Raw genomic sequence first — 14,621 nt, forward strand, 5'->3', positions numbered from 1 at the left:
GGGCAATGGCAGGCGCCCCTTCCCCAGCCTCGCTGCCACCTTGCAGTTTAATCTCAGACTGCTGTGCTAGCAGTAAGTGAGACTCTGTGGTGTAGGACCCTCTGAGCCAGATGCAGGATATAATCTCCTGATGTGCCGTTTTTTAAGCCCATCAGAAAAGCGCAGTATTAAGGTGGGAGTGACCCGATTTTCCAGGTGCTGTCTGTCACCCCTTTCTTTGACTAGGAAAGGGAACTCCCTGACCCCTTGCACTTCCCGAGTGAGGCAATGCCTCGCCCTGCCTCGGCTTGCGCATGGTGCGCTGCTCCCACTGTCCTGCACCCACTGTCTGGCACTCCCTAGTGAGATGAACCCAGTACCTCAGGTGGAAATGCAGAAATCACCCATCTTCTGCATCACTCACGCTGGGAGCTGTAGACCAGAGCTGTTCCTATTTGGCCATCTTGGCTCCTCCCCCACAAAGTTCATGTCTTATTTGTGGTGGTTCAGTGGCATAATCTTTGCATTTGGGCATAGTAAAAATCCTTGATGATGATTTAAAAAAATAAATAAATAAATAAATAATGCTTTCCAATGCCATTTATAATTTCTTAAGACACTGAATCTAGGTTAACATTGGCTGACTGGATAGCAGATTCAATTTTCAACAACCAGTACAAGTTTGATATTTTATACTTGAGAGTATATACAGAATACATACATTTTGTTCTTCTTTAAGTGCTTCTTCTAGCTGAGCTGCAAATTGCGAACAATATGTCAAGAATGAATTCATATCATCCCCAACCTTTTGAAAAGAATAATAAAACATGAAGTTACTTTTATTTAAGAATCCATATGCATGTCTGTCTTTTTCTAGCATATTTACTTCTTGAAAAATTTTAATTTTGTGTAATTTATGTCCCTTCAAACATTTACAGCAAGAAGCCATGCTTCAAATGCCATACTAGCAAATTCTCCCAGAGAGAAAACATGGAAGAAAGTACACTCTGGGAAGTGGCCCATCAGTGACATATACCCAGCTATGTCTGTCCTCTCATTGATCTCTACACAGTTCCAGAAAATCCAGCATCCCAGCCTTACAGTCCTGAAATTTCTGGGTGGCCCAATAAAAGGTAATCATTACCATAAAAAAAAAATCTCTTGGTGTTAGAAAATGACTACTACCTATGATATCTAACTATATACTTGCCACGAACTGCAGTCTTCTGCTCTCACCTAATGGGCAATACAAAACTTTGAGGAAAAAAATAGTTACAGCTTAAATGTCATAATGATCAAATCCCTTCTAGTAAAGCAGTGATTTGTAAATCAGAGAATTGACTCATGATAAACAAATATTACAGGCTTATATACAGTTAGGATTTTCACAGAGTGGTTCTCCATGAAGAATATATTCCCTGAGCATTACATTTAAAGATACTGAGCCAGGCGCAGTGGCTCACACCTGTAATCCTAGCACTTTGGGAGGCTGAGGCAGGTGGATCACTTGAGGTCAGGAGTTCAAGACCAGCCTGGCCAGCATGGCGAAATCTCGTCTCTACTAAAAATACAAAAAAATTAGCTGGGTGTGGTGGTGCACACTGATAATCCCAGCTACGTGGGTGGCTGAGGCACGAAAAACACTTGAATCCAGGAGGCAGCAGTTGCAGTGAGCCAAGATCACACCACTGCACTCCAGCCTAGGTGACAGAGCGAGACTCTGTCTCAAAAAAATAAAAATAAAAATAAATAAAATAGAATAAATAAATATACTGAGAGGCTCACATACTTTTTGTCACAATAAAGACCTATAATCATATAGGAGACAGGGAAAAAAACTAAAATAATCATCCAGCAGAGAGGAAAATGAACAGATTAGTGTTACTAATCATAGATATAAATTAGCCTACTTCTTCCACCCACATTCAGGTGCCACATTCTTCAAATATAAATTAGCTTACTTCTTCCACTCACATTCAGGTGCCACAAATATAGAGAAGATAGAGAAATATAGAGAAGATAGAGACTGATTTGACCAAGTTTGTAATGTAACCAAATAAGACCAATAAAGCAGAACAGGGCAAGAGAGTTAAGTACGTGTGAAAGGGAGTGATACTAATAGTGGACCATGCTATTTAAGCTGGGTAAGTAAGGGCACAAGGAGGATTTGGGACACTAAAAAGGCAGCAGGACCAATGGATTATGGTTCCCTGTGAAATCAAAGGATTTTTGGAGACAGAATATTGGACAGACTGAGTGGGAAAGACAGGAGGTGGTGGCCAGAGATTAGGATGACTGAAATTCAAATTATGAAACAGTTATGGTAAGGACTACAGGATATCACTTTGTCAATTAGTGGTTGAGGTGAAATAAAATACAAGATCATTGAGGAAAAAAATTCAGTAAAATAAAGCGGGTATCCGAAGGGCTGATTTCTTCAATTTTGTCAGTATTGGAGATCACAGGAAAGTGAACTCAATTTCATTTTATTTTATTTTTTGGTGGGTTTTTTTTTCAACTTTTGTTTTAGATTTAGCGGGTACATGTGCAGGTTTGTTACCTGGATATATTGCGTGATGCTGAGGTTTGGGGTACCAATGATCCCATCACCCAAGTACAGAGCACAGTACCCAATAGCCAGTTTTTCAACCCTTACCCCGCCTCCCTCCCACCTCTAGTCATCCCAGTTTCTATTGGACTTCAATTTTAGATTTTAGTTTTGGTTCTTTGATTCAATCCTGGCAGGGCTTCAAAACATAATAACCACAAGGTCATGCAGGATAAGGATTGTGATTACATAGTCCTTTTAATAGTTGGGTAATCACCACCGCAATAAAAATATAAAACATTTCCATCATTTCAAAAAGCTTCAGTGTACTCCTTTGCAGTCAATTCTCCCCTCCTACCTTAGTTCAAGACAACCACTCGTCCTTTACTACAGTTTTCCCTTTCCCAGAATTTCATATAAATAGAATCATACGATATGTAGCCTTATTTATTTAGCTTCCCCACATCCTAATGTTTTTGAGATTCATCCACGTTGTTCTATGTGTCAGTAGTTTGTTCCCTTTATTGTGCAGAGTATTTCATTGTATGCTGTACCACAATTTGCTTATCCATTCACTAATTAGTAAATATTTGGGTTGCTGGATTCAGTAGCTATTCTGGCTGTTATAAACAAAACTTCTATAAACATTTATATACAAGTCTTTGTGAGGATGTATGTGTTCATTAATCTTGGATAATCACTTAAGAGTGGAATTGGTGGTTATCTTTTAAGTATATGTTAAACTTTGTGAGCAGCTGTCAAACTGTTTCTCAACATAGCAGTGCCATTTGTGTTCCCACCAGCTCTGTATGAGAGTTCCTGTGGCCCCATATCTTTACTAAAATGTGATTATTGTCTATCTTTAAAATTTTGGTCATTCCTAATGGGTATGTAGAACTTTTCTGCAACCTTCTTGGCAAAATTCAGGTCAAGAGGGATTTGGTTGGGTTGAGTAATTTTCTAAGAGGATCATTTTCATGGATGGGAAATTCATTCTGAGGATATATAAGTACTCCAAAAGAAAATATTTTAAATTTATATTTTTAAAAAGAAAATCGACCCTTTTCAGTGTTAATGTCTCTATATTAGGGTTGCATATACTTACAGATAAAGATAATTCTTCATGTTCATGCTTTACAAATGGTTCTTCTCCATTCTGATCACAATGTCCATAGGTTTCTTCCAAAGTGGAAACAAACTGTAAAAAAAAAAAAAAAAAAAATCAAAGCCAATTAGATTCTTTAATGGTTTAAAATTAATTATATTAAATGTAAATAATATTTAATCAATTATGCCAGGACCTTTTTACCAGTAAGACTTATTTCTTCCAGTGCCACAAACTTAAATTTTTCATCCCATACCCAATTTCATGTCATCATGAGGAAAAAGCAATATTCCTTAATCCTACTCCCTAGCAATAGAGAGATGCTCTATGACTCTACCATTTCTGTGTTGATAGCTGTCTTAAAACAGAGAGGGCCTGTCCATGAGTGGTTGAAGCATTAAGTAGAGTTTTCCTCAAAGTCTGCCTTGACTTTCTCCTCTGAAGAGAGTTAGAGGAATTCGAAAGATGGAGACCAGAAACCAGTGAATTTTTAAAGAAAATTATCTGGCCTAACCCCTCAAACTTTCAACAAACTTGTACAAGTTTGATGTACTATATTTTTTTTTATATTTGTGCTCTTCCTCATTGTTCTCACTTGATATTTGGTACATTTACAATTCAATTCTGGATCGCAGTGAAAAAAATAGAAACTCAGAGAAAGGAAAATTTTTCCCCACATCAAGAGCTAAAGTTTCGGCCAGGCACGGTGCTCACGCCTGTAATCTCAGCACTTTGGGAGGCCAAGGCGGGTGGATCACCTGAGGTCAAGAGTTTGAGACCAGCCTGACCAGTATGGTGAAACCCCATCTCTACTAAAAATACAAAAATTAGCCAGGCATGGTGGCATGCTCCTGTGGTCCCAGCTACTCGGGAGACTGAGACAGGAAAATTGCTTGAAACTGGGAGGCAGAAGTTGCAGTGAGCCAAGATCACACCACGGCACTCCAGCCTGGGCGAAAGAGCGAGACTTCATCTCAAGAAACAAAAAAAGAGCTAAAGTTTCTGAAATGCAGAGTTTAACATAGTAGAAATGCAGGACTTAGGAAGGCCTGCTTCCAAGGTTGGCCTTAACCTGGCATCTGAGATCTTGGATTTCAGGAGGGTTCTTCCCATTCACCGATAGAAGCAGCTCACTGTCCCTAAACTGTTTGTATAACGTTGTTTATACTGAACCTCCTTTCCTTGTGAGAGTCTGAAATTTTCGTACATGCTAAGCACAGAGTGAATAGTAAACAACCCCCAATAAATCCCAGGGCACTGAGTTTCCAATGATTTTCCCTAGCAGACATTTTATATGTGTTGTCACAATTCATTGCTAAAGAAATTAAGCATCTCCTGGGTGACTCTAAAGGGAAAAGACTCTTGCAAGCTTAGATCTGGTTTTCTCCTAATTTCACTTCATGTACCTACTGTAATAAATCTTAGCCATCAGTATGACTGTATGTGGAGTCATGTGAGTCCTCCTAGCATATCACTAAACCTGGGGTGATCATGGGGGCCCTGCAACACAGAAACTAACAATCCTCTTACCATCTTCAGATGTTTGATAATTTTTCCGATCATTTCATCTCCTGACAGTAAGTTCTTTGTCTTACTCGATGGAATGGGCAAAGCATACCGTACAATGGATTCTCCTGTTGGTGGAGATCTTAGGACCATTGGTTCAATTTTATCATGAATTAATTTTGCATTATGTTTTTCCTTTAGTTTAGGTGATAATGGTAAATTATGTAGTCCTTTTTTAGTAGTTAATGCTGGAACATTTGCTGATTTGTTACTGGTGGTCAACAGATGCTTTACTGGTTTCATTTTGTTACTGACTTGGCTTCCAAATTTTAGATGAAAAAACTTATTCCTCCCTGTGAAAAAAATTAGAGATTCAGAGAAAACACCAGGCTCTAATTAAATTCACATACTACATTTCTCTTTTTCTGATGCTTTAGCAATTTGCTCAGAGTACATTAAGCAACTTCTGGAAGCTACAATTACACTTTGGGCTTTCTTGAGTCACGGTAACTTAAACAAAACAAACAAATATAGAATGCAGTTATCACAATATCTAATTTATATCAAGAAGTTATTTAAACTTAAGTATAATAACAGTAAAAGCTCCATCATTTTTAATCTAAGGTATGCCCTTTATGTACATCATTATTCCATTTTACATGGGAGCGGAGTAAACTGAGCTCAGACAAGTTAAGTGACTAACCAAGAGTCACACAGCTAGTAAGTGTTAAATTTTTCAGAATTACAACATAGGTCAAATTGGCTATAAATCTTGCTTCTTTTCTATACCCTTTGCTCTCCATATGGAAAATGTTGGGTTATTTTACCTATAGGACTTATAGCATTTCCTGTAAGTAAGGGGGGTTGTAGATGAAAACATTTCAGATTTAAAATGATAAAAGGATTATCAATTGCTATGAAGATGGCGAATCCCAAAATCAACTCTGAAAAAATGAAAAATAGAAAGGAAAATATTCCTAACAACAGAAAACAACAAGAACAAAAAACTTTTTAACTATAAGAAACCCCTAAACAAAGGCTCATTTGTTTATGGGGCATTTAGGATGGGAATATAGGGACTGAAGAAGCCAGAAGCAACAATGAGAGAATACATTCAGGAAAAAAAAAATTACATTTTCTTCCCATCTTTCCCCCATATTTGAGCTAATATATGTCCTTAATATACATCTTTATTCCCACAGGAGCAGTAGCCTTGGCCCAAGGTATCATTAGGGTAATATTAAGGCAGCATCAAAGCTATGCTAAGATAAGGAAGTATAAACTAGATAGGTCTTGGGCTCTTATTCCTCTATTTTTCTCTCCCCTCAAAGCTGACTAAGACTCAGGACAATGCCACCTCCCAAATAGTTTAAAAGTATATGCCTAACAGTGGGAATTGCCAGGTACAGTGGCAAAATTAAGATAGAGTAATGTAACACTGGTACTCTGTTATCTGAAGCTGTCTACACTTTGGCTTGTCCCATTGTTATGTGTTGAACTGTGTCCCTGAAAAACATATGTTCAAGTCCTAAGCCCCGAGCACTTTGAACGTGACCTTACTTGAAAATAGCGTCTTTGCAGATATGATAAAGTTAAGATGTGGTCATACTGAATGAAGGTGGGTCCTAAATCCAATGACTGGTGTCACTATAAGAAGACCATATAGTGACAGGCAGAAATTAAAGTGATGCACCTGCAAGCTAAGGAATATCAAGGATTGCTAGCATCCACCAGAAGCTTGTAAAAACCAATGAAAGATTCTTCCCTAGAGCCCTTAGCAGGGAACATGGTTTTGCTGAAACCTTGATTTCAGTTTTCTGGCCTCCAGAACCATGAAAGAATAAATTTCTGTTGTTCTAAGCCACCCAGTTTGTGGTACTTTGTTACAGCAGCACTAGTATCTTAGTCTGTTGAGGCTGCTAGAACAAAACACTATAAATTGCATAGCTTATAAACAAGAAACATTTATTTCTCACAGTTCTGGAGACTGGAAAGTCCAACGACGAGGCACCAGCAGAGCTGGTGTCTGATGAAAGCCCAGACGCTAAATAAATGGTGCCTACTCTCTGTGTCCTCACATGATGGAAGGAGCAAGGGAGCTTTTTCAGACCTCTTTTATAAGGGCAGTAGTCCCATTTATGAGGGTGCTGCACTCATGACCTAATCACCTCCTAAAGGCCCCACCTCCTAATACTACCATATATTGAATTGGGGCCCAATTTCAACATGTGAATTTGGGGATGACACAAGCATTCAGACCATAGGAAATATCTAGCACTTCGAAAACAAATACACCCACATACTTTCCCTAACTTCCAGGAGGAATACAGGCTGGGAACTGGCTTTTGATCATTTCCTAATAATAGATTACCAGACAAACAGGTGACACCCCCAAGGGTATACGAGCTCACAGGCCAAAACAACTTGACAACTGAAAAAAACAACCATTAAAAAATAAAAAATAGGCCAGGCACATTGGCTCATGCCTGTATTCCCAGTACTTTGGGAGGCAGAGGCGGGTGGATCCCAAGGTCAGGAGTTCGAGACCAGCCTGGCCAATATGGTGAAACCTGTCTCTATTAAAAATACAAAATATTATCCAGGCGTGGTGGTGGGCACCTGTAGTCTCAGCTACTTGGGAGGCTGAGGAAGGAGAATCGCTTGAACTCGGAGGTGGAGGTTGCAGTGAGCCGAGATTGCACCACTGCACCCCAGCCTAGGGGATGGAGTAAGACTCCATCTCAAATAAATATAAAAATAATAAACTAAAAAACATGTTTTAGTTGTAGAATCATTAAAACAGAGAGACTAAAAATACATAAATACATAGAAAGAGAATATTAGCCATATAAAACAGCTATAAGAGGAATTTTTAAGACCCAAGTAAAAATATTAAAAAATAAAAAATATAACAGATAAAACAACACAAGTAATCACAAAATAATACTGCTGAAGAATAAAAACTGATGCAATGAATAAAATCAGTGGAGGAATAATCCAGCTGAAGAATAAAAAAATGATGCAAAGATCAGCAGCATTTATCACATATTCCTGAACATTAATAAAATACACATCAATAGTGATAAGTATTAAAAGCTAGTATCAGGTTTGAAAAAAATATAAATAATTAACAATTCTACTGAAAATGAGAAAATAAAGGCCTATATATGTTAATAACAATAAACATGATTCAATTTTTGGAGAAGCTGTATCTAATGTTCAGAAGATCATCCAATATATATTAAGAGACCAATAATAGGATTTTTTTTTATTTGCCGGAAACCATGGCAAAAGTTGATGGTATCCTGTTAGCACATTTATGCAAAACATAAATATCAATACCAAATAGTATAACATACTATTTTAGAGAATAAAATATAAAAACAAATAATAAAACTTACAGACGTTATAAATAAAACCACTTTGAATAAAGTTTTAAAAACTAATAATTTCTCAATTATTTTGGACACATGGACAGCAGATAACAATTGTTGATGTAATTATGGATTTCCAAAATGCAGATATTTCAATATGTGAACATTTATTAAGATTTTAACAAGTAGATGACACCCTGCTGGAAAAGAATCATATATATGTTTAAGAGACTACTCATAAAAAATTAAAATTAAAAATATATAATATATATGGGGCCAGGGATACATGCCCTTAAATATGTCTGACAAGCACAAACAGAAAATTCTCAAAAATAAAAATTCTAAACTAGGTTGTGAACAATAGAACGAAAATATCTTAATAGCACTGAAAATGTTTATTTCATCCAAGAACTATACAACTGCTTTTTTGTTTCGATGAAACACTATAGTTAACACTATAGTTAATTGAATGCAGAGTTGCCAAGCATAATTTTTAAATCATAATCAAATATGACTTTGCAAAGATAACTTGTCACTAAAAATCCATTTGAAGGAAGAACACAATGCTCTCTTGGAAACTACTGATGATAATAGTAAATAAATACATTATAGAACTTGAACCAAAGCCCTGCAAAATATTCCCTTTTACATTTTTCGTTTTTTTGAGACAGAGTTTCGCTCTTGTCGCCCAGGCTGGAGTACAATGGTGCAATCTTGCTCACTGAAAACTTTGCCTCCCAGGTTCAAGCGATTCTCCTGCCTCAGCCTCCCGAGTAGCTGGGATTACAGGTGCCCACCGCCATGCCCAGCTAATTTTTGTATTTTTAATAGTGACAGGGTTTCACCACGTTGGCCAAGCTGGTCTTGAACTCCTGACCTCAGATGATCCTCCCACCTCAGCCTCCCAAAGTGCTGGGATTACACGCCTGAGCCACCGTGCGCCCTGCTCCCTTTTACATTTTTCTCATACCGATTGTGACATGATGCTTTCAGTAAAAATTAATGTTACAAGCAAAATGATGCAGAAACCAAGATTAAATTTACAAAATTGAAAAGCCTCAAAAGAATTCTGAATAAATTACATTGCCAAAGAAACTCCATCAAAACCATCAGGTCCAAGCAAACATCAAAAATTCCATCAAAACCATCAGGACCAGCAAACAGGACGTAAGAAGAGTGGCCAATGAGCCAATAAGTAAAACCAAAAGGGTATATATACATAGAAAGCAAGGAAAAGAAAATATACTAAGGACGGAGTGATGAACTATGTTAAATGCTGAGTCAAGCAAAACGAAGACTAAGCTGACACTGGATGTGGCAACATGGAGGTAGGTCATTTGTAACCTGAAGAACGGCAACAATTTCAGTAGAATGATCGAGATAAATATCTGACTTACCGTTCAAAAGAGAGGAAGTAGGAACAATGAATTGAATACAAGCACTGTAGAGAAATTTTACTATAAAAGGGAGTAAAGAAATAGAGTATTACTAGAAGAAAACACGGTCAAGAGGAAAGTTTGATGGAAAAAAGAACAAGTGTATATGCTGTTATGGATTGTATTGTGTCCTCTCCCCCCAAAAAAGTGTGAGGCAGGGAGGGAGGAAGGGAGGGAGGGAAGGAAGGAAGGAAGGGACGGACGGAGGGAGGGAGGGAGGCAGGCAGGCAACGCTCACTTGGTGCAAAAAAAAAAGAACCTGACAAATGCTCTGATGAAGTTCACATAAATACAAAAATAGAGTCACGCACAACGAATACTCGTATTAGCAAGCAAATATTTAAGGACTTTACATATTTAATTCATTTATCCTTCCTAACAATGCTAGGAAGTGGATGTCAGCATTACTTCGCCCAAGTGCATCCGTCCCTTTCCGCCACCACGACAAATGTTTTCTGGTTTCATCCTTCAAGGATTAATTTATATTCATTTCAAACCCTTTAATGATAAAGTGTACAAAATCGAGGACAGCGGCAGGGGTCGGCAGGCGGCGTAGGGAAAGGATGATTTGCCTTCGATCCTACAGCCTGCATAAAAAGCAGCACAACCGCCACCGAGGCAGCCAGGCAGCGGGAAAACTAAGTGCAAAGCCAGGACTCTCCCGAAACCCTCAGGTCCTGCTAAGGGAGCCGCTCGCGAGGCTCCCCGCCCGGTGTACCTGCTGAGACTGTGGGAAGTCGGGTGACTAGGCGGTTTGGCCTTGCCAAGGCTGGCTCTAAGGTGAAAAACTATTTGCCTGAGGAAGATGGCAATTCCGAGCCTGCCAGACTTCCTTCTAGACGGAAGCCTGAAAACTCCTCAGACTCCAGCCCCACCCTTTTACAAACTGACGTTTGTGCTGAAAGAAAAGGCCCGGCCTCTGCGCCCCCGGGCGGCAGCAAAGACCGCCGGGCGCCCACCGCCGGCGCCGGATGGGGCCGTTGACGCCACGTCCCAGACGCCCGACGCCACGACGCCTTGGCGCCGCCGGCGTCGCTGACGCTGCGGGCGTGGGCTGCGCGCCGAGAGCGGAAGAGGAGACGCAGTTTGGCCGCTGTGGGGATTTGCCGAAAGGTTAATAATGTCCATGGGCACATCGGCCGCCTGCTTTCTTATTCTCTCTCAAGTGTAATTCCAGGACGCCCCCTGAGCGCAGATTCATCCAGGCATTTGGCCTAGAGGCCCGCGGAGGAGAAATAAAGTACAGTCCTGGTAGGACGTTTGAGAACCTGGGCTTCACCTACAAAACCAGAGCCCCAGTCCTTCATTCATCTGCTGTCTCCTCAAGCTCATTTCAGTGTATTGTGGAGTTCATTACCAGACTCTAAGCTCGCACGAAGTGTACATCAGCTTCGTGATCTTAAAAGCAAAACAAAATGAAATGGACTAGGAATTAACTTGAAGCAGAGTTGTGACACTTAAGTGGTTTCTTGCCATCAGTTTCCACGCACTGCTTTGAGATGCAATTTTACAAGGTAGAGTTTTTTAGATAATTTGACCTCAAGAAATATATTAATTTTGTCTTTAAGTTGAACAAAGTAAAATGTTTTTAATATTTTAAAATATTAATTGATATAATTTAACTCTTAATAATGCCTGTGTGTAAATGAAAGGAATAGGAGAGATGGAACTAAAACTAAAAACCAGGAGATTTAAAGAAGACTTTAGATTTGACTTAGTAGATTTCAACTATTTTCTAAAACTGAAAACTGATTGTATCTAACTATTTCTAATTTTCCAGTAAAATCTGAATGCCTCACAAGAGATTCCTGAAAATTATCGGCTCCCAAGAGCTGGTGTAGGCTAGCTCCAGCACACCACTGGGAGTTACCATTGGGGTTGCCTGGAAAGGGAAAACAACACATCTTCTGGAGTACCAGAAATGTTCTGTCTTTTGCTCTTTCTGGATGTGTTCAAAAATTCATGAAGGCAGGCTGGGCGTGGTGGCTCACACCCGTAATCCCAGCACTTTGGGAGGCTGATGCAGTGCATCACTTGAGGTCAGGAGTTTGAGACTAGCCTGGCCAACATGGTGAAACCCCTTCTCTACTAAAAATACAAAAATTACCCAGGCGTGATGGCGGGTGCCTGTAATCCCAGCTACTTGGGAGGCTGAGGCAGGAGAATCACTTGAACCCAGGAGGTGGAGGTTGCAGTGAGCCGAGATTGTGCCATTGCGCTCCAGCCTGGGCAACAGAGCGAGACTCCATCTAAAAAAGAAAAAAAAAACATGAAGGCATATGCTTATTTGTGCACTTTTCAGTATGTGTGTTTTATGTCAGTAATAAAGAAAATGTACATATAAATGATCAGATTTATTAAGCTTTCCACCAACAATTTTTTATTTTTTAAAGTTGGCAATAAAATTAAGAAAGTAGTTTAGAAAGAATTGAATTGCTAAATTCAAAATCTCCCAAAACCATTGTAAATGAAAGGGATAGAAAAGATAGAACTAAAAGTCAGGAGAGATTAAAGAAGACCTTCGATTTGACAAAGCCAATTTCAGTTATTTTCTAGAACCCTGAAAATGGATTATATCTAGTCATTTCTAATATTGTTGGTAAAATCTTAATGGTCAAGCTGTCAAGTTAGCATACATTAGCAAAACTCTCAGCATAAGTCTAGCCAAAGGTTCACCATTCATATTTGTGGCCTTAATAGTCAGCACAGCCAAGAACCACAGAAAAGTTATCAGTGCTGACAATGTAAAGCAAAGAAGTTTAAAAAGTTAATAAATTTAAGCATGTAATATCAAATTTTGCAGTGGTTTGCGTCTGTGCCATTAATCGATTATTCTTTGAAAACAAACAATACGAATAGAGAGGAACTTTTTCATCTGATGAAGGACATCTGTGAACTATCTCCAGCTAACATCATTTTTAATAGTGAAAAATTGATTTTTCCTTAAGATTGGAAGGAGGCAAGGATATTTGCTCTCACTATGTCTGTTCAGTATTATACTGGAGGTCTTAGCGAGTGCAATAAGGCAAGAAAAAGAAATAAAGGCATAATGATTTCAATGAAAGAAATAAAGCTGTATTTCCAGACAACATACAATTTCCAGACATCTACAATGAAAACTATATAACATTACTGAGAGAAATTAAAGAAGATCCAAATAAATGGAGATTATATACCATATTAATGGATTAGAAGACCCAATATTGCTAAAATGTCAACTTTTTAAGTCTATGTCTATCAATATTTATCTATGGATTAAATGTATTTATGATCAAAATCCAAGCAGATTATTTTCTAGAAATCGGGAAAATAATTTTGCAACTTGTATGGAAATGAAAAAGGCTAGAGCCAAAACAATCTTGAAAAAAATGAGCAAATATTTAAATGACATATACTACAGGTTTTCAATAGTTATAAAGTTACAGTAAAATAGTATATTACACAAAGTTAGACAAAAATGGAACAAATAGAAGGTTAAGAAATATATCCACATATATAAAGTCAATTGATTTTAAACAGTGCCAGTGCACTTCAATGGGGAAAGAAAAATCTTTCCAACAATGAAAATGAAAGCTGATATCATTGAGAGAAAAAAAGTTATCCATGACCCCTGCCTCATGCCATACCTGAAAGTTAATTTAAATTAAATCATAGACCTTGTGCCATGGACACATACCATACATATTATCCTTCAAGGGATAATGTGAAGGGTTCTGCTTCCAGCCAAGATGGAGTAACAGCAACTGGGTTTATCCTCCTGTCTGGAATAAGTAAAGAATCACACAAAATATATGAAACAATGAATTTTGATACCTTGGTTATGAGATAATGAATGATAATGACCCCTGCATAACAGGAAACAAACAAGATGATCCCTATTATTTCCTAAGTTTACTCCCTGAACACAAGTGGTTCCAAGTCATGATACATAGAACAGAAAACCCAGGCAGCTTCTAGCAGTCTCTGAGCTGAGGGAAAGAGGTGTCCAGGAAGGCCAAGGAAGCTAGAGTTCAAAGGAGAGAATCCTAGAGAAGAAATTAAAGAACAAAGAGAGCTCCATAAATCTTTAGGGGACCCCTTTAGTCTTCAACTGGGTAATGATCACTGTATACATGTATGAAAACTATCCATGGCTAGGGAAAGAACCACCTGGAAGCATGATAGGATATGATACTCAATGCCATGATAGGATATGATACTCAGTGCTCAGAATATTTCATGTTACCACCAGCTAGAGTCAAAAGTTTTGTAATTTAATGGGCAGTGAGTAAAGTGCTCAAAAGGGTTTTGCCTCAGGAAGGTTTCCAAAACAGTCTTACACTAAACACTCCTCTGGACCTGTGAAACAATGCTTAAAAGTAAGATCTGAAAGGATGGAATGTTTCCAGTAACAGCTGAGACCCAAAACACAGCTCAAGAATATTTATAGGCATACAAAACCTTCCAGCACTCAATAAGGTAAAAAGTTACAGTGATAACTACAAAAAATTGCTGAGAGAAAATAAAAAGACCTAAATAAATGAAGATACACTGTGTTCATGAATCAGAAGATTTAACAATGTTAGGATGTCAGTTCTCCCCAAATTGATCTATAAATCCAATGCAATTCCATTGAAAATACCATCAGGCTTTTGTGAAGCAATTTGCAACCTGACGCTAAAGTTCATTTGGAA

The 14,621-nt window shown here is 38.4% G+C and overlaps 1 protein-coding gene across 1 annotated transcript in view; it reads right to left on the minus strand.

Annotated features, from left to right (window-relative positions):
- The window catches only part of LOC100595906 (coiled-coil domain-containing protein 7), a 133,676-nt gene extending 123,668 nt beyond the window's left edge, over positions 1-10,008 (minus strand). The window contains exons 1-4 of the mRNA XM_030798647.1: positions 9,910-10,008; positions 5,163-5,491; positions 3,633-3,725; positions 701-784 (exon numbers count right to left, since the gene is read on the minus strand). Of these exons, the coding sequence (XP_030654507.1) occupies positions 701-784; positions 3,633-3,725; positions 5,163-5,441 (456 nt within the window). The 5' untranslated portion in view covers positions 5,442-5,491; positions 9,910-10,008. The remainder of the gene's footprint in view (positions 1-700; positions 785-3,632; positions 3,726-5,162; positions 5,492-9,909) is intronic.
- Positions 10,009-14,621: the final 4,613 nt, after the last annotated feature.

Source organism: Nomascus leucogenys, chromosome 18, assembly GCF_006542625.1.
Source record: "Nomascus leucogenys isolate Asia chromosome 18, Asia_NLE_v1, whole genome shotgun sequence".
In the NCBI taxonomy this organism is placed as follows: domain Eukaryota; kingdom Metazoa; phylum Chordata; class Mammalia; order Primates; family Hylobatidae; genus Nomascus; species Nomascus leucogenys.